Below are 18,458 nucleotides of genomic sequence, written 5' to 3'. Positions count from 1 at the left end.
ATATTATAAATTATTATTTTTACGAGAAATATCAATGTTTTATAAATTAAGTAATTCATTAATATTAGATCTAGTTAAATTTTATATCTACATATTAAAAATTATATAAATTATTATCATCACTTTTTATGACAGATCTAGAAGATATTTTATGATAATTCTCTTTAACACATAGTTATAGACAATATAGAAAGTTTAGACTTTCTATAATGATTAAAAAACTTAATATAGAAAGTCCAACTTATTAAAATCAGTATTGTTATACAGATATTGAAAATTTTGATATAGTAAATCTAACTTATATGATAAAGATTAAAAGATATATAATAAATCTAATTTATTATGACAAGTGTTTAATAACCTTATATAACAAATTCAACTTACTTTTGACATGAATTGTTAGACCTGATTATAAAAAATATAATTTACCACGAGGATTATAACTATAATCGATATATTCTTCAAATGTTTTTCCTTCATCGTCCACACCCACCAAATTGGTTCCCTGATTGGGTTAAATGTTCAAATACTATGTCAATCTCACCCTTGAGAGACAATGAAGTATGGTGATATTTTACACTAAAAATACATTTTAATGAAGATCTTAATAAAAATAAATACATCATATTCTAACAATAATGTAAAGAGTAGAGATGGCAAATAAACCCGTTCCCGTGGGTATTATCCGAACCCGTCCCCGTTTTGACGGGGAATCCCCGCATTGACTGGGTATGGGTATGGGGAATCCCCGACTTTTTCAATTGGGTATGGGGATGATTATGGATATGTACATATCCCCGCCATAATACCCGTCCCCGCCATATCTCCGGTCATTATTTAAATGATTAAAATATTCACAATTAATTAAGTAACCCTATATATATATATATATATATATATATATATTTATTTCTCAATTTTTTATTTCTTCTAATTATTTGGGTTGTCATGATACTCATTCACATCTCCAATATATTTTTCATCTTATCATAACATTTATGTAATTATGTTAAAATTATATATGTCAATTACAAATTTTTTATATCTCATATTTGAATATTTCTATTATTTTTTAATATTTTTATTTATTGTATATTTTTCTTTCACATGAGTATGTTCAATACTCTCAATTTAAGTGTTTAATAGCCTAAATCTTTCATTTACTAGGTAATATAAAAAAAATTCTTTACTTATTTTTATTAATTTTTGTATCATTTGAAAAACTCTTTTGTTTCGCTAAAACAATTATTTTTCAACTATTGAGTATATATGTTGATATTTGAAAAGTGTTCGTAGATGTCTAAGATATTTTTCATTTTATCATACCCTTAATTATACAATCGTTTTCCTTTGTGTGATTTCTTTCAATAGTTTATCAAATTGTTTCTAAGACATACATTCGTTAATTTTTTAATATTTTTATTTGTTGTTTATTTTCATCATGTAGAATACTATTTCAGTATATTTTATCTAATTATTTTTATTTTTTAACTCATTATATCAATCATACTGTAATTTTTCACTATAATTGTATAAATAACTTTTATTTACTACAATATCAAAATTTAATGTAATTGTCATGAATATTTTTTTATCGCCATCCAACATATATTGAAGTTCAAAATATACAATAATCATGTTAAATTTGTTTTATTATGTTTATTATTTGTTAGTTGCGTCATTTTGACTAAGTGATGTATTATCATTTTTATTAGTGTATAAAAAAAGAGATTAATTAGAATTTAAAAAATTGAAGTAAACAAATATTTAAAATATATGTTAATTTGAATATTTGTTTTCCTTTAAATTTTTTTAAAAATATTTTTAAATTTTATCAACTAGGTTTCATTAATGTTTACAATTTGCAAATTTAATAAATGTTTTAGTTCTCATGAAATTTTATTTGGTATTCCAATCTAAAATGTAAACAATTATAATTTATTTCAAAGTATTTGATATCAAAGAAACAACCATCCTTCTAATATTGAATATTTGATAATATTATGTTTCCTTTACCGTAATTTATAAAAATTAATTAAAATTTATATTGAAGTTAGTAAGGAAACGGGTACGGGTATGGGTACGAGATTATATCCGTTACCCGGTGGGGATGGGGATAGGATAAAACTTTGATACCCGTTGGGTTTGGGTATGGGGATGGGGATGAATTTGTTTTACGGAGATGGGTATGGGATAGTGAAACCCGTCCCCGCCCCGCCCCGTTGCCATCCCTAGTAAAGAGATCTCACAGAGTTATTCAATAATAATTTATTTTTAACTTTGTATATATTGAATTCATTTTTCTTCGTTAAATCACTCTTCATGTTATATTTTCTCACTTTAATTTTAATCTCTCTTTTCATTAAAATAAAAATATCAAAACGTCTCATTATAGAATCCGAGAATTCATTTTATTGATAAGTATACACTATAGAATATGAGAAAGAACTTCACAAGTCATGACACATTAGTGAACCAAATAAGAATTCAAAGTCTAATTGAATTTTCAAAACAAATTAATTATATCATTTAAATGCTACTCATCCAAGTTATTATTCATCACCGCTGTTTTGTTTTCTGAAATGAATTATTAATACACACATATAAGGGTTAATAGCATAGGAAAGATATTCATACAGAGGCATCTATCTAAGCATGCTTATTTCATTTCAGTAACTAATAAAGATGAAAAGATCATCAAGTGCATTCGTTTTCACATCTTTATAGATGAAAATAAAAATAATAAAAGATGAAAACATTATTCATTCAGTTCAGAGAAAATTATTAAATAGAAAAATGGCCAAACTTCAAGACAATGGCTAAAATTAAAATCATTTACTTTTGGAAGTTTCACCTCGACCGATGATAAGATTGTGAAAATCTCACTTTTACAAATTGATTTCGTAAATTTAACTTAGATTTACAATTTACTAACATGGTATTAGAATTATGATTAGAAATTATTATAATAAAATTTATTGTTTGTCAGATTTATTGTTCCGGTCGTATCACTTATTATTGTCTAGTCTCACCATCAAAATGTATATGTCTCGGCGTGTAGGATTGAATTAGATTTAAAATTTAAATCTTTAATATACCTTTATAATCTAACCATAAACCATAATACTATCTCTATTGAGCCTGCCCATTGCAATGACAGTGTCTTGCATGTATAAAAGCATAAGATATAGAGTATGCAGATTATAATGGCCAATGAACTGAATTGAAGTTATACTTTTTCATTAAAAAAAAAAAGTATATTATTGTAGCAGAGGAGAAATTCTAACATACGGATCAACTACAAATCTCTAGAAGAGGAATCCATGTTGAGACAAGAAAAGCAGCTCAAATATACAGCAGAGGAGCCAAAAGCAAATAACTTTTGTTATTTGATAGCTAAGCATTTTACGGTATGAATGTCCCAAGACGCAGCACTTTTCTAATCTGCAGAACTGTCAGTCTCGGAATCATTATTGGTATAAAAATGTTGATGACCGTCACTTCGTGTTCTTGGAGAAGATAGACCTTTTACATAGATTTCTGACTCCGAACCACTATCACTAACAAGTAGTTTATGACCACCTGTGCTCGGTCTTGGCTCAGAGCCATAGCTAAGAGTTGATCTAAGATTTTGGTGGGTTGGTCTTGAAGAATAGTAACCAGTTCTAGAGCTTTGAATTAGATGAAATTGGGGATCGTACTTCTGGCATTCAAGGTAATTTAGAGCTGTAACCACATCAGCTATGACAGGTCGCATACTAGGTTGTTCTTGAACACACATGGCAGCAATAGCAAGAACTTGGTACAAACCTCTTACTGGATACTGACCTTGAAGCAATGGGTCAACCATCTCACAGAATCTTTTTCTGTCTTTGAACAAAGGTCTTGCCTGTAATAAAACATATACAATGCATTATGTGAGTTTGGAAGACAATGGATCAACAACCTTAAAAATAAAATAAAAAAATTCTCTTCACCAACAACATTTCCATATGTTAAGTTGAATGATATATAAGGAGAACGATACTCACAGACATTAAACCTTAAAAGGTTTTATGTAGGAAGTGGTGTCAGATTCATATCTCAAAAGTAGTCAATCTCCCCGGTTTATCCCAGCAAAATAAAAAAATTTCAACAGTGATATCAAATTCAAGGGTTTCTTTTGGTATCCGACTCACCTGAACACAAGTATGTCCCGTTATGATAAGACCTAACTCTACCTAGGGTCGATGAAAATGTGTTGAGATAAATGCTGGGACAAGTATACCTATTGTGGTAGAAAAATGTGTGATAAAACTCAACTCACACTTTGGAGGAGACTATTAAGACAACTCATAACTCGAGGTATCAATCTCTTCGATTTATCCCAGAAAAAAAAAATTCGAACACCATATTCAATCTTAAGGAAGCAACTTTGACCTATCTTAATCTGTAAGTTTATGATAGAAATCTTAACTAATATCGAAGTTTATTAAATGCATTAAAAGTAGATAGATGTGTAGCAACATTGTGAAGAAAGTTGGATGAAAGAGCATATTGACATACCCATGCAACTAGATTTTGTTCTTTAGCAGGTTTCGTGTTGTCAATGGCCTTTCTGCCTGTGATGATCTCCAAAAGAACAACTCCGAAGCTATAAATGTCAGACTTGAACGTCAATTGACCCGTCATTGCATAATCTGGTGCACAGTACCCATATGTTCCCATAACTCTTGTTGAAACGTGGGTGTTATCACCACTTGGTCCTACTTTTGCCAACCCAAAATCTGATAACTTGGGATGATAATCCTCACCTAATAAAATATTTGAGCACTTCAAGTCACGGTATATGACAGGAGGCTTCATTTTATCATGCAAATACTCTAACCCTCTAGCTGCACCAGCTGCAATTTTTATTCTCGCGTTCCAATCAAGTGCTTTTCTGCTACGTGGAAGATCTGACAAATTAATCAACAAAACAACAACTTATAAACCAAGGACACACAAAATCACTCCCCACCCCAAACATTTTGTTCTAGGTGAAGAAAATTAAGATATTACGAATATATATATACCGTGCAAACGGTTCTCCAAAGATCCCAATGGCATGTACTCATAAACCAATAGCCTCTGCTCTCCCTCAGCACAAAACCCAATTAACTTTACCAAATTAGGGTGATCTGCCAAACTCAAAGTCAATACTTCAACAACAAATTCCCTAATTCCTTGATGCCCGTAAGGGTCTAGTTGCTTTACTGCCACAACCTACGTACACAATAACAAACCTCAATATCACCAAACCTTTACCATATATAAAACTCAGTCCATATTATTTGCTGGTTTTTCTTATTGTACTTTTATCGAACATTTAGAATACAATGATGTTGATATATTTAAAAAGTGTATATTTTAAAAGCACGACAGAAAGACAATATAAAAAACTCAATACAAATACTATGAAAGTAGAGTGATGTCATATAAATATGTAAGACAAGATATTGATTTTGGTATCTGAGTACCTGATTTATTTTCTCTATGCACCCCTTGTAAACCTTGCCAAACCCTCCTTCGCCCAGAAAGCAATCTGACCTAAATTTCCTTGTTGCAGCTGCAAGCTCGTCAAAAGTAAATGTTTGTGCTCGGTAACTTCTAACGTTTACCTCATCAGAAACCTCTTGTAGATTCAAATTCTTCACGTCCAGAGATAGCTGATCAGGCTTACGATGATTATCTTCACTTTTACCATTCACTTTCAAATTAATTTTGACAACTACGAAAAAATGGAGGACACACACATGCATACAAAATCAACATCACGTGAAGGTGAGAGATCAAACAAAATGATGCATAGATTCATCTAAGGATACCACAAATGATAAAAACCTATCGCTGTTAAAATTTAAAAGGAAAGAAGTACCAGTTGGATTATGGATCGCATCATTCAATCAACACGTTTATGGTTCATGGAACGACGAACAATTAGAGAGTTTATATTTATATTTATATAATCCACATTCAAAACTCACTCTGAAATTTCCAGAAACCAACAAAACAATTTGCAATATCAAACAAATCAAACAGAAACCAGTTTCAAATTCTTTCTTCCATATGTCAAGACCAAACAAAAATTTCTTGATTCTTAGAATGAAAAAAAAAAATACCCATATACAAAAGACAGACCCCGGATTAATTCACGACAAACCCAAGTCCAAATTTTATATCTTTTCCATTAACGAAACATTAAACGCGATCACAAATAACAGATGAACCTGTTCCTTAATGCATGAAAACATTAACGTATTGCAATCCGTTTGTAGAGTTTACCGGCAGCAATGTGCTTCTGCGTTCTATTAACGTTGTTGGATTTTTTGCTTGGTTTGCCTGCGCAACGAAAGCAACCCATGTTTTTTTTTTTTTTCGTTTTCTCTCCGTTCAAGGCTTGAAGCAAACAAAGCCCAGAACGGAGTCCCTAAACATGAAAAAGGAGTATCACGAAGTGTGTATGAAAAAGAAAGAGAAAGAAAAAGAGGATGTTAACGTTGTGTTGTGGTCATTTCCTGGGTAGAAACAATGTGAACACTACATGGGTTGTAGAAGAAAAAGGAGAAAGTGTTACGGATTAAAAGAAGGCGTGAGAAAAATAAAGAAAGGGCCTTTTCGTCCTTCGAAGGGATTGCGAAACATTATAATCTGAAAGGCCTGTTTGGTAGTTCAGTTTGGGCATCACTATAAAAACATGACACCTTCTATGCTCATCGGTGGTGTTAACTGTTGACATATTTAGTATCAACATTTATTGTCTTGGCCAACACGTGTGTCTGGCCCTTACAACTTCCCAACTTCTAACCATTCTCATCTCAATCTACTTTTACCTTTCAACGAAATTATTTATAGACATTCTCCTTATATTTATTATTATAATTTTTAAATATAAATATTTATAAATGTAAAATTTATGTTTTCGATTCATATCGCAATATTCATTGAGAAAATGCCGTGAATTTATTTTAATAATAATAATAATAATCTATACATTTATACGTCTTTAAGTGTTCTGTGTATTTGTAAGACATGCTTAAAGATAATTAATATATATTAAATAAAATATAACATAATAATTATTAATACATTTTTAAAAAAATGTTGGCTTGTTGATATTTTAAAATATCGAAATATTAATAATAAAAATTTTAAACTAAAGAATTTTTTGTTTGTTATTTTGTCATTGAATATCGGACCTATTTTCTGTTTTCAGGATTTTTTTTTTTTTCCCTGATATGGAAACCATTTGCGACGCGAGGCTCTTAGATGTAAAACCGGTAGAAACAACTTGTTGGGCCGGTGATATACGAACGTTGGGCTGAAAACACAAGCGAAGACTGGGCTATTGCTTTCTGCATCTATATAATTACAAACTGCATCCCTTAATAAAAGGAAAAGACTAAAATATTATTTCCTACTGCACCATAGCCGCTGTCCCACCACTGCCATCAGATCTGCTGCTACAAAGAAAGAAAAAGAGTAGGAGAACACACAAGAGAAGAGAGAAAATACAAAAAAAAAAAAAAAAAAAAAAAACTGATTTTGAAACTTATTTCATGTATTTTGAAAAACTCTTGAAATATATTTTACGTAAAAGTGTTAAAAAAAACTCATTCCAGAAGGTTTATTCTAGAAAACATTCCAAAATACATATTTTATATATTTTGAAAGTTTTATTCCAAAAATTGTATTATGAAAATTTTGTTTCAGAAATTTCATTTTGAAAGTTTCCTTCTGATTGTTTCATAAATTTCAGAAATCTTGTTCAGTAAACTTTCCGGAATATGTATCTGGAAATCACTCTCCCGGAGGCAAAATTGTTATTTTAAATACTTGAGGGTGCACGCGAAGAAATTGTGGGGTGAAGAAAGTAAAAACCCGAAGCCTACTACAAAAGAACAATGTATTCTCGGCCCAGCATTTTCAGTGACTACACCGCAGCTCCCGTTTTCCCCAAACGATGTCGTTCCAAAGCGCGAACGAGTGACCGGAGCGAGAAAGCCTGGGACGGAGTGAAATCGCAATGTTGCGACAGTTGGTAATGCACGCGCCGCGTGTGTTCAACTACAAGTCGGGGAGGTTAGCTCACGGTGGCTGCGGCCAAATATTAATCACACGAGCATTGTCCTCCGCGGCCGTGTCGCCGCCGTCGAAGGCGATCGTGTACGATGTGCACGGGCCACCGGACACGGTGACGAAGTTGGTGGAGGTTCCGGCCGTTGATGTGAAAGAAAAAGAGGTGTGTGTGAAGATGCTAGCTGCTCCGATCAACCCCTCCGATATCAATAGAATTCAGGGCGTTTATCCTGTGCGGCCAAACCCACCGGCAGTGGGTGGATATGAAGGCGTTGGAGAAGTTCTCTCAGTGGGCTCCTCGGTCACCTCACTCTCTCCCGGTGATTGGGTTATTCCCTCTCCACCCTCTTTCGGTACTCTCTCTTTCACTTCTTTCCCTTTAATTTATCACCTTAATATGATCAAAAGAACGAGCTTCTCCATTAATCGTGTAAGAAAAACAAATAGTAAGATAAAAATGATATGGGAAATTAGCTTGTCAAAGTAGTTTTCAAGTGAAAGCAACTCGCATTTAAGATTGAGTTGAGTTCAAATCTAAAAGTTTGAAATGGCATAGAGCTTATGTTAGACTACCCTATGTATTGGACCATTGTCATACTTCAACACTTTAGATTCTTATTCTCCAAGCTTCTAGCTCAAGTCTTTTGGTATTCTGAATGTGTTAACACTGACGGGTAGTGATATGAGCAAATTAATATCTCTAAGTTGTGCAATTCGTGCCTCTTAATTTTTCGAAATCCAAGTTCTAAGATCCAAATCCAAATTCGTAGAACTTTGCGGTTTTCATGTCATATTTGGAATTCTTATATATTTATTTATTTTTGGCATGCACAGGGACTTGGCAGACGTATATTGTGAAGAATGAGAATGTTTGGCACAAGATAGAGAAGGGTGTGCCTATGGAATATGCGGCTACAATTACTGTTAATCCCTTGACTGCACTTCTCATGCTTGAACACTGTGTTACTCTGAACTCTGGTACATTTTTCTTTTACTGGCTGAATTTCCTTTATTTTTTATTTGTGTTTAAGTGGATTGGAATTTTGTTTTTTCTGGATATCAACAGGAGATGCTATTGTGCAAAATGGGGCTACCAGCATGGTTGGCCAGTGTGTCATTCAGCTTGCCAACTCTCGTGGCATTCACAGCATTAATATTATTAGGGACAGGTGCTCATTGGAAGGTTCTTTGCTAGCTTTGTTATTAGCTTAGCTTTTTGAGTGTTATTTCAGACTATGGTTTGTTTATTATCATTTCAAGGTTTGTTTAAATATAATTTGATTAACATGTCCTTATTTTTGCTTCTGGCATATTAGTGAAGAATCTTAACTTTGCATCACAAATCATTTTGATGCAGGCCTGGGGTCAATGAAGTAAAAGAAATGCTTAAGAATTTGGGTGCTGATGAAGTTTTCACTGAGAGCGAATTGGAAGTGAAGAATGTCAAGAGTCTCCTGGTATACCTAGGCGTATTATACGTGTCTATTTTTCAAATCAATGATAGTCATAGATTGAGCATTTGGGAAGGGTGTTTGGATGTATTCTAGCTATCTTATTTGAGGTTTTGCACTTGCTTTTATGTGATGCAGAGGAAGCTGACAAAAAATTGTTTTGAAGCATTATTTATCTATATTGAATTCAGATGACTTATTTTGCCTCACATTGACATGGTAGGGTGGTATACCTGAACCGGCACTGGGATTTAACTGTGTTGGTGGCAATGCTGCTTCTTTGGTACTCAAGTTTTTGAGGTATGACATGAGATATTGGGTGAAAAATTTAAGAATGAAATATTTCTCTTTTATTATTATGATTTAAATGAGTTCATATTTTCCAGACAAGGAGGAACCATGGTCACATATGGTGGAATGTCTAAAAAACCCGTCACTGTGTCAACATCATCCTTCATATTTAAGGTCAGCCATTAATTCTCTCTCTTGTAGTTTGTTACTTCAGTTTATTATGTAGGAGATAGAATTAAAGTTGAAGGGGACCAACGCATGTTTTCTTTCTAATGGGAGGCCATAAAATATTTTTATGTGAGACTTAAAAGGGATTTAAAATATTTGGGGGTGATCATCCCCAGTTCACCCATTAGCTCCGCCCCTGATCTTGGCAACTGATTGAAACTAAATGAAGAATAAGGATAATATATACTTGAGAGGGCTCTAATCAGCCCTTAGAACTTGGAAGTGAATCTGATTAAGAGGGTTTCAACTTTCACGTTAAGAAGTCAAGATAACTACAGCGCCCTGAAATATTGGTGATGTTGTCTGAATGTGCTGAGCCCTCTATCATGAGTTTCTTGAAAACCTGATGTCAACCTTTTGCTATGGAAGTTTAAGAGCTTAACGAGTATTTGTTAGTTCATTGAACCTTCTAATAGGTCCATATTTTTAGTTTATAAACCTTGTCTTTCACAAACAAGATCAAATCTAGCAGTAAAGAGTCAAAAATGAATTTTAGGTGTGTGCTACACATGCAATTCTGTCTAGAAGTTCATTGTAATTGAAGTTCTGGTAACACCTTTAAGACACCATCATAGAGTCATTGTTCTTTTATGCTGCGAATATGTATAGGGTGGTGTCTATAACGTAATTTTTGATGATTCAAATTAGAAAATGAGTGGGAAAATAGCAAGAAAAACTACTCATGTTGGACCGAGAACCTAGGGAATTGAGATTCCTTAATTTCATAACTTAGTTTTGGTCTAACCTTTTCAAACGCCTATATTCTTAGTAGAGTAGCATATTGATCTTTTAAGAACCACATTGGCAGGATCTTTCCTTGAGGGGATTCTGGTTACAGAAGTGGTTGAGCACAGATAAAGCTGAAGAGAGCAGAGGAATGATAGACAGACTTTTGAGTCTTGTACAAGAAGGAAAGTTAAAATACAAGTATGTTCTCTTCTCTACGTGTCAGGGGGGTTTGGTTTGGGTTATATTAATTCCGTAAGTTCAAATTGCTTTTAAAAGTTCTTGCATTTCTGTCTCATAATTTGCATACCAAATTCATATGATGCTGACTCTGGTTGCAGAATGGAATTGGCTCCCTTTGACGATTTCAGCACAGCATTGGATAAAGCATTAGGAAAACTTGGGAGCCAACCTAAGCAAGTTATCAAATTCTAAATGTGTGGATGTTTATACTGATTTCCGTTGAATAAAAAAAGTATTCTGGAATTTCAGAGAAAAAACAATATATCAAGGAGTTACTCCTACAAAGGCATGCAGAATAGATTTCTAGTGCAAGGAATAAAAAATAGACTTTAATTGTGGTGCATTGTTAATGTGAAGATGTTTACATTCTCAATCAACCAGGTATCATACAAACGTGACTTTTTATTGGGTGTGTGATGTTGTAAACGTATTTTACATTTTTAATGCGTTCCCATTAAATTCTAAGAATTTCCGAAAGAAAAGAACCGCATAAAATAAATGTATATTATGATGAAATAAATTAGAGAAACTTAATTTAATCACAATATTTAAGATAACATACACCTAATCCTTCTGAAATAAACATGGTCTAGCAATTTGGAGGTAAGATGCTTGCAGTTACTACCGAAAAAATCGAGTATTTTGTGCCTGTAAGTTTTGCATGAAAATATAAATTATGGAAGAAATTAATTTTCTATATAAAGCAAACAAATCCTAAGTCGCAAATTTGATTAGTACACGATTACCGAGAGTGATCTCGAGATAAATTTGTTTTAAGAAATTGGATTGCAAGGTCTCATTCTTAAGATTTTTAACAACAGATGTCACCATTTTAAGTATTTAGTTGCCATCTATTTTGTCACTGCCACGTTTTCTTTAACGTTTAACATGCTTTAAAATTGTAAACTTAATTGTTTTAAACTGTAATAACTTTGTTTTTATCCAGAATAATTTTTTGGTTTGTAAGCTCCCAACGAAAGCTAATAGTGAAATCCAATTCACTCTTGACAGAAGTTATCAGCTCAAGAAAGTGTAGCTAAACCAATGCTTAGAAATGCAAAGAAACCTGAGCGGATAAAAAGAATTAAATAATTTAATGAAGTATACCATGATGAATAGCGGGAATAGGCCATAAATTATTGCATTATGTAGAGATCACAAAATCACCTATTACTTTCAAATATTATTTTAGAACCCTTTCCATAAAGAATAAACGCTTTGGCCATATAAAGCGGACAAGGCTATGAACCGCATTCCTTTGCCAGTATGTAGTCCACAGCTTCTTCAACAGTGTCAACCACCTGCGAAAGCGAAGTTGTATTGTAATCACCACAAGGTACTTTCCTTCACAATGGCAACGTTAGTCAAAAATTTAAATCATCCGTTCATCACCACAACTACCCACAAATTTCAAACTATGGTTTGGACAATCAATCCAAGCTGCATTACAATCGTGAGCACATTCCTTTAGAAACATACGTTCTCCATGGGTACGGAGACATGACGCCAGTAATTCATAACCATCAGCCCTGTACTTTTTTCTAAAATGTGAAAAAAAAAACCTGAAGACCCAAAACAAATAAGAATGTTGTTCATCCCGGTTCTTTTTTGTATGTATAATCAGGCTATCACTACTTCCTGTTGTGGGCACTACCAGCGCAAGTAAACAAATGCATTTCCCTATCTTACACTACATCTCCAAATATTCATGACCACCGCAGTCCCAAGAAACTTAAAAGTGCAAGAGGAAAAAGGTTGACGTATTTGTGAGACTTTTCTAAAGGAGAAACACAAGGAATTACCAGATCTGCTGAAAATTTGTCATGATTTTCCTTCCCCTTGAAAACTCCAGTTCTGGTGAGAATAGAAAACCAAGGATGCCCAGTCTGAAATGCGACATTTTCATTAATATTATCATTTGTCAACAAACAACTTTTAACCATCCCACAAGTGAAATCCAACTCCATGAGGCATACCTGTCGTGCACCTCTGATATCAACTGCAGGATTATCTCCAATCATGTACAGTGTTTTAAAAGATGAAGTCTTATGATTTTTATCATAGAAATCTTCATAAAGTGATGCCACAAGTTTCTGTAACACAATTTCTGCATTCTTGAATACTGATGGATGTGGTTTGCCAAAACATGTATACTCCAAGCAATGAGGGTGAATCCTGCACACAGAGCAATTAATGGCATAGATAGATGAAGGTTCTTAAGAACCAAAATATGAATTTAATCAGAGCAGCAATGCCACTAAACTAATTTAGATTCTTTTTTCATTTTCCATGTATTCCTCTCAGACTAATGTGACAGTAGCTTCCTGTATTTAAATGAATGTACATATGTATTCAATTTAAAGGAACCAAAGTAGAGAAGGCCTATTAACAGTTAGATAATACGCAATCTCACCTATTGAAGATGGATTCTAATGCAATCCTGAATGCTCCCATGCCCAGACGTTCAGAAGGAAATTTAGTCTACCTTTTGTGGGACCTTGTCAGTAAGTATGTAGTATAGAATTTTCAAAAGGCTCCATATAACCTGTCTTTCTGAAAAAATGAACCAACCTGGTATTCAAGGTCATCATTTGCAAAATATATATGTGGTTGTGGTCCAACATTTCTTCCAGGAAGGCCTCCTGTTTTTAAGATGTCACAGAGAACCTGAATGAAAAACCTTGGTCATTCACCGGTCCATCAAATCCAGACAAATAAAAAAACAAATATAAGAATTTCTTAAAACCCTAAGTGTAAGGTCCATTAAAATCTTTTTATTCTTTCTGCCCTAAAAATAAAGGGTTGCCCTTGTAATTGGGTCTAGGGCTGGCCCAAGTGATAAAACTAAACCCTAATCTGCCCTAACACACTCACCCTCACTCTTCACAGAATCAGCCGTCACTCTGTCTGCTCCGAGAGAGAGCTCTGCTAGGGTTCAGCCGCCTATTCGCATCCAGTGAGCTCGAACCAGTTTTTCCGCTTCTCGTAAGTCCATTCCAACTCGTGCTCGTACTTCATTCGGTGTTTCTTCATGTTCGTTTTCAGCTAGGATTCTGTAGTGAGCTTATCTTGTGATTTGCTCCATTGTTTTTCAGTTCATAAGCATACTCCTAGAGCTGTGGTGTCCATGGTTGTGGTTGAGTTCCTGTACTAGCATATTCCAGGTAAGGGAAGCTAGAACCCCCTTGTTTGGTGTGATTGTGATGTGTACCCTTTTGGTTTAATGATTTTTCGAGTGTGATATACTGTCATGGATGTCTAGACTGGCTGGTTTTCCTGTTTGGGATATGTTATTGTGTGTTACAGGCGTGAACAGTGGCAAACACTGTTAATCTCGCCCAAGCGAGCTTGCCTCGCCTAGGCGAGATGTGCAAAGGCTCGCCCAGGGCTTTCTGCGCGAGTGGTCGCCCAGGCGACCAAAACGCGTTTTGAGCGAGCAGATGTCTCGCTTAGGCGAAGGGGATCTCGCCTAAGCGAGATTGCGCAGGGGCTACTGTCCTCCTTGTCAAGCTCTCGCCTAGGCGGAAGGGAGCTCGCCTGAGCGAGAGTCATTCTCGCTTGAGCGAGACCCTCCCGCCTGAGCGAGGAGCTGGGCGAGGTGGCATCCCGAGTTGTTGTTTTCTCTGTGCTTGGATGTTTAAAGTATGCTTATATGGGTTATTGTATGATGGCTCAATGGGAATGAGTATGCATGATTGGGAGGGGATTATTTGTGGGGGATTGTGAGCTTGGCATGATTTCTATATAAGCTGTACATGAGAAGTTGGATACATATATATGTGCGTGTGGTCACAAATTTGGCATGAGCAACAATGGACCTTGATGGTTGGTAAACCAGTGGCATGGTATTGGTATGAGAGGAAATGTTTTACTCATGTTTGGAAATGACGAGTGGTATTGTTTTAGCCGTACGAAATGAGGATTGGTTGTGGATGTTGGTATGAAATTTATGTGTAATGTATATGTAAATTCTTGGTGGTTATGTATGTTGGTCCGTGTCAGTGCGTAATTTCTTGGGGTCTCTAGGTGAGACTCTCAGGGTCACGCTTCAGTGGTCGGAACGTAATTCCATGACCCTTGTTAGTGGGTGTTTCATGGTGGTGCCCCATCTGTATAGTCTAGTAAGGATTCAAGGTAAGGTTGCATCCTGACACTCTAAGGAGTCAGTTAGTCTCACTTAGAGCGGACGGACTCCTGTGGTGAGAGTAGCAGGAGGCCTGAAACTCATTAAGGGCTAACCTTGTGGTGAGGGAAAATGATTCATTGTAACACTTGTAACACATAACTCAGGGGTGAGCAGAGGTATCCACCACAAGTGCTGAATCTGACCAGACTATATGTATCCGGATGAGTCCTTCTTCCTTGCGATGATCATCAATTTAAATTGGTGGGAGATGGACGAGCTTCTTGTGATCAACAAGGAAATGGCAATTTCGCTACTTAGCCATTTGGGCTGGACTTTATTTTCTTCTTGGGCTTTCTTTAGGGCTATGGCCCATGTATTGCTTTATGCTTTACTATTCTACTCTCATTGGTTAGACTTTTATCTGGTTTTCCGTTGGCATCGTGGTGTGCCTAGCTTGTAGGAGTTGTGTTGAGGACCCCAAGACTGCGATATTGTACTATCTTGGTGTGACGTTTCTTTTAATTTCGCCTAGTAATTAAATGGGACGTTACACTAAGTACAGATTTTGATTATATTTGCTCTCACTTATCAGAAACACAAGTCAAAAATAATTCAAAATGTGATTACAGCAACTTGGAAGTCTCAGAGTGTCAAATTAAGTTGTATACTTCTCTTAATTTTTTATCCTTGAAAAATGCAAATATACATTTACTTATCCCGTCTCTCTTTTCTTTCTTTTCTTCTTTTAATTTCATTTCATTTCTTTTGATCTAGCTGGCAAGTGAAGACAAATCCCAACTCCCATGAACAATAACCACTCTCAAATACTTTTCCAAGAAATGACTGAGTATATCTAGTCTAGTGTATTAAAATCTAAATGTAGTATAACACTCTATCTCATTTTTCTCTATTGAACATCCACTAAAGTGAATGGCTTTTATCACTGACGTAGTCATGAGCAATTTAGTTTCCCTCTAAAGAAGAGACCAAATCTACTTATTAACTACTAATTGTGATGTCTAACTTCATATACAAGTCTTTCTTCGGTATAAAGAAGCAAACAATAGTACAGTGGCTAAAGTTTCCATTAACTTTTCAATGCTTTCAGTTTAAGCAGTTTGATTACGTTATTGATCTTCCCAACAGCGGGATTCATGTAAACAAGCCACATAATTTTTGTACTTGTATAGACATCACTATATATGTAGCAAAGATAAAATAAAGACAGTTCATATGGATCACTGATCAAATCTCTGTAACCTGTATATCCCTGCTCCAATCGACAGGGTCACTAACTACAAATGCTGCTTGAACCCTTTTAGAGAGGACATCATTCCTTGGAAAACTCTCATTAAACTTTGAATTCTCCGTAGCAGCCAGATTGGTAGTCCATTTCTTGTATGGAGCCAGCGGATCAATGTTCTCAAAGCACGAGGCATATTCATCAATTGAAAGAACATGTCTGAATACAAAAATAAACACCATAATGATAAGACACTGAGGATGAAGTCAGATTGCTAACTCATCATTTTCATAAAGTATCAAACAAGCCAGTTATCCCAAACCTTACTTAAAACCATATTCCGTCATCACAGCTGCAGGTTCCCCTTTTCCCACAGCAACAACGAGATCATTCTCAAATCTGTAAGTGGCGTGAAAATTCTATGAGACAAGGACACTGAAGTGTTGTCAAGCATATTGGTTTCAGCGTGTACTTGCGCAAAAGACAGTTCAGCATGTAATACTCAAATGAAACCTGATCAGAAGATGAATAATCATACCTCTTGACCAGTTGTTTAAATGGTGAATGGCCTTGTAAAACCTGTACACCAATCAGATTTGGTTTAGGGAAAACATTTTTTATTTCAACAGAATTTAGGACACCAACGTGGCAAGGCAAAGGCGACTACTTCTGACTTTCCAGTGACACATGCATACAGCAAAGAAACCAGGAAATAAAACCACACACGTATACATCACTATACAGGGAAGAGAAAGAACGGTCAGAGACTGTAGATTACTTCACACAAAAATCAACAATTCTAAATCCTCATAACCAGTCCTCCTAATTACTAAATCCAGAATTTCTTATGTTCATAAAACATCTACTTTTACATTATGCTTTCAGAGGATACAACAAGACTATTCGAATATACCTGCGAAGGTGAGACATTCACACCCAACAGTTGACTTAGTTCAAAAGCTCTTTTAGCTTCAGGAAAGCCACCACCTACACGAAAACATAAAATTAACATAAACAAGCGGCGCGTCATTTTAAACAATTTATCAGTGTGGGACCGGTCATCAATTGAACAACACGAATGCAATCAGGAAAAATCAAATATCCGTCTACACCAAACGACACAGATAAGCAATAGTAAATTGAATAAAACAAAATTAGAAGAAGAACTCACCATTGGTGAGGAAAACGTACGGGATTCTCAATCCACCTAACGACATAAACAGATCAACAAATTCATGAGTCGGTCACAGTGAATGAGAAATGACGAAAACGGAAACAGAGAGTTTTTCGTGTTTTTTTTTATTTTTGTTTTTACCATCAGCGCCGTATAATTTTCTCAGCGCTCCAGGAGAACCACCGACAGGGGAGTTTCCGAGCAAAATGACACCGTCGATGTCGAACGCGATGCCGAATGAAGGCCTGCTAGGTCTGAATCAGTTAACATAATCGGAACCGTGAAAATTAGGAGCGTAATTATGCAATGCGAAAAGAGGATGAACAATGTGAGATTTCACGATTGACGAACCGTTGTGGTCCGTGAGAGAATGCGCGTGAGATTAGATACGAAAACACTGTTCGGTTTCTGGCTTTGGTTAAGAGATGGAAGCTCATTGTTGCAGGATTTCCCTTCTACAACTTCTGAATCAGAATCAGCAGAGTCAGAGAACAAAAGTTAGTTACTCACTTTCCCATGCTTTAGCTTTAGCTTTAGCTAGTTACTTCCTTTGTGTGGCCCAATATGTCAAACGGGCTCGCTTTTGGGTCAGTTTAGATTGATAGGCTTAGCCTGAAAAGTGATTAGCCCATACAGCTATAAAAAATATCTTAATTTTTTATTCATTAAACAACTATTTTTTTTTCATCGAATCAACTTATTTTGAAGATCTACGTAAGGACGGATTCGAACTTCAAACACTGTTTAAGAGATTTTAAAATAAAACCACTTGTATAAAAAAAATTAACACATCAATGTTACAATATTATAAAAATATAATGGTTATAGTTAGAGAAAAAAGAGTATGAAAATAATTTAAAATACCTAATTATATTTATG

At 34.9% G+C, this 18,458-nt stretch overlaps 3 protein-coding genes across 4 annotated transcripts; 1 reads left to right on the top strand and 2 right to left on the bottom strand.

Annotated features, from left to right (window-relative positions):
* Positions 1 to 3,227: 3,227 nt before the first annotated feature.
* Positions 3,228 to 6,686, bottom strand: LOC114184104 (probable serine/threonine-protein kinase PBL5). The gene is made up of 5 exons (XM_028071347.1): positions 6,304 to 6,686; positions 5,499 to 5,749; positions 5,055 to 5,244; positions 4,546 to 4,937; positions 3,228 to 3,889 (listed from the first exon to the last, which is right to left on the bottom strand). Exons 1-5 carry the CDS (start codon positions 6,380 to 6,382, stop codon positions 3,440 to 3,442), a joined length of 1,362 nt encoding a protein of 453 aa, XP_027927148.1. The 5' UTR covers positions 6,383 to 6,686; the 3' UTR covers positions 3,228 to 3,439.
* A 1,270-nt stretch (positions 6,687 to 7,956) lies between these two features.
* Positions 7,957 to 11,441, top strand: LOC114183423 (enoyl-[acyl-carrier-protein] reductase, mitochondrial). Its single transcript, XM_028070439.1, has 8 exons — positions 7,957 to 8,450; positions 8,932 to 9,075; positions 9,164 to 9,266; positions 9,455 to 9,554; positions 9,772 to 9,848; positions 9,935 to 10,013; positions 10,876 to 10,994; positions 11,135 to 11,441. Exons 1-8 carry the CDS (start codon positions 8,045 to 8,047, stop codon positions 11,226 to 11,228), a joined length of 1,122 nt encoding a protein of 373 aa, XP_027926240.1. The 5' UTR covers positions 7,957 to 8,044; the 3' UTR covers positions 11,229 to 11,441.
* Positions 11,442 to 12,105: 664 nt separating this feature from the next.
* LOC114183380 (uncharacterized protein YKR070W) lies at positions 12,106 to 18,130 on the bottom strand. Of its 2 annotated transcripts, none has more exons than XM_028070388.1 (12): positions 17,931 to 18,130; positions 17,721 to 17,833; positions 17,577 to 17,612; positions 17,319 to 17,392; positions 16,944 to 16,984; positions 16,733 to 16,804; positions 16,423 to 16,624; positions 13,608 to 13,703; positions 13,450 to 13,517; positions 13,013 to 13,211; positions 12,839 to 12,922; positions 12,106 to 12,337 (listed from the first exon to the last, which is right to left on the bottom strand). In XM_028070388.1, the coding sequence occupies exons 1-12, from the start codon at positions 18,014 to 18,016 to the stop codon at positions 12,278 to 12,280; spliced, it is 1,131 nt and encodes a 376-aa protein (XP_027926189.1). In that variant the 5' UTR covers positions 18,017 to 18,130; the 3' UTR covers positions 12,106 to 12,277. The 2 variants fall into 2 exon arrangements, with proteins under 2 accessions (XP_027926189.1, XP_027926190.1); XM_028070389.1 differs by having other exon boundaries at positions 17,721 to 17,824.
* Positions 18,131 to 18,458: the final 328 nt, after the last annotated feature.

Source organism: Vigna unguiculata, chromosome 5, assembly GCF_004118075.2.
Source record: "Vigna unguiculata cultivar IT97K-499-35 chromosome 5, ASM411807v1, whole genome shotgun sequence".
Taxonomy (NCBI): Eukaryota; Viridiplantae; Streptophyta; class Magnoliopsida; order Fabales; family Fabaceae; genus Vigna; species Vigna unguiculata.
This window is presented reverse-complemented; position numbering and strand designations above follow the sequence as displayed.

Excerpts from the sequence above, each read along its gene's own strand:
- LOC114183380 (XM_028070388.1), bottom strand. The coding sequence starts at position 18,016 with ATGAGCTTCCATCTCTTAACCAAAGCCAGAAACCGAACAGTGTTTTCG. Across the intron at positions 16,985-17,318 it reads TGAATGTCTCACCTTCGCAG|GTTTTACAAGGCCATTCACC; the intron begins GTATATTCGAAT and ends ATTGGTGTACAG. Across the intron at positions 13,518-13,607 it reads ATGATGACCTTGAATACCAG|ACTAAATTTCCTTCTGAACG; the intron begins GTTGGTTCATTT and ends CACAAAAGGTAG.
- LOC114184104 (XM_028071347.1), bottom strand. The coding sequence starts at position 6,382 with ATGGGTTGCTTTCGTTGCGCAGGCAAACCAAGCAAAAAATCCAACAAC. Across the intron at positions 5,245-5,498 it reads GCATAGAGAAAATAAATCAG|GTTGTGGCAGTAAAGCAACT; the intron begins GTACTCAGATAC and ends TTGTGTACGTAG. Across the intron at positions 3,890-4,545 it reads AACAAAATCTAGTTGCATGG|GCAAGACCTTTGTTCAAAGA; the intron begins GTATGTCAATAT and ends GTTTTATTACAG.
- LOC114183423 (XM_028070439.1), top strand. The coding sequence starts at position 8,045 with ATGTTGCGACAGTTGGTAATGCACGCGCCGCGTGTGTTCAACTACAAG. Across the intron at positions 9,267-9,454 it reads ATTAATATTATTAGGGACAG|GCCTGGGGTCAATGAAGTAA; the intron begins GTGCTCATTGGA and ends ATTTTGATGCAG. Across the intron at positions 10,014-10,875 it reads CATCATCCTTCATATTTAAG|GATCTTTCCTTGAGGGGATT; the intron begins GTCAGCCATTAA and ends CCACATTGGCAG.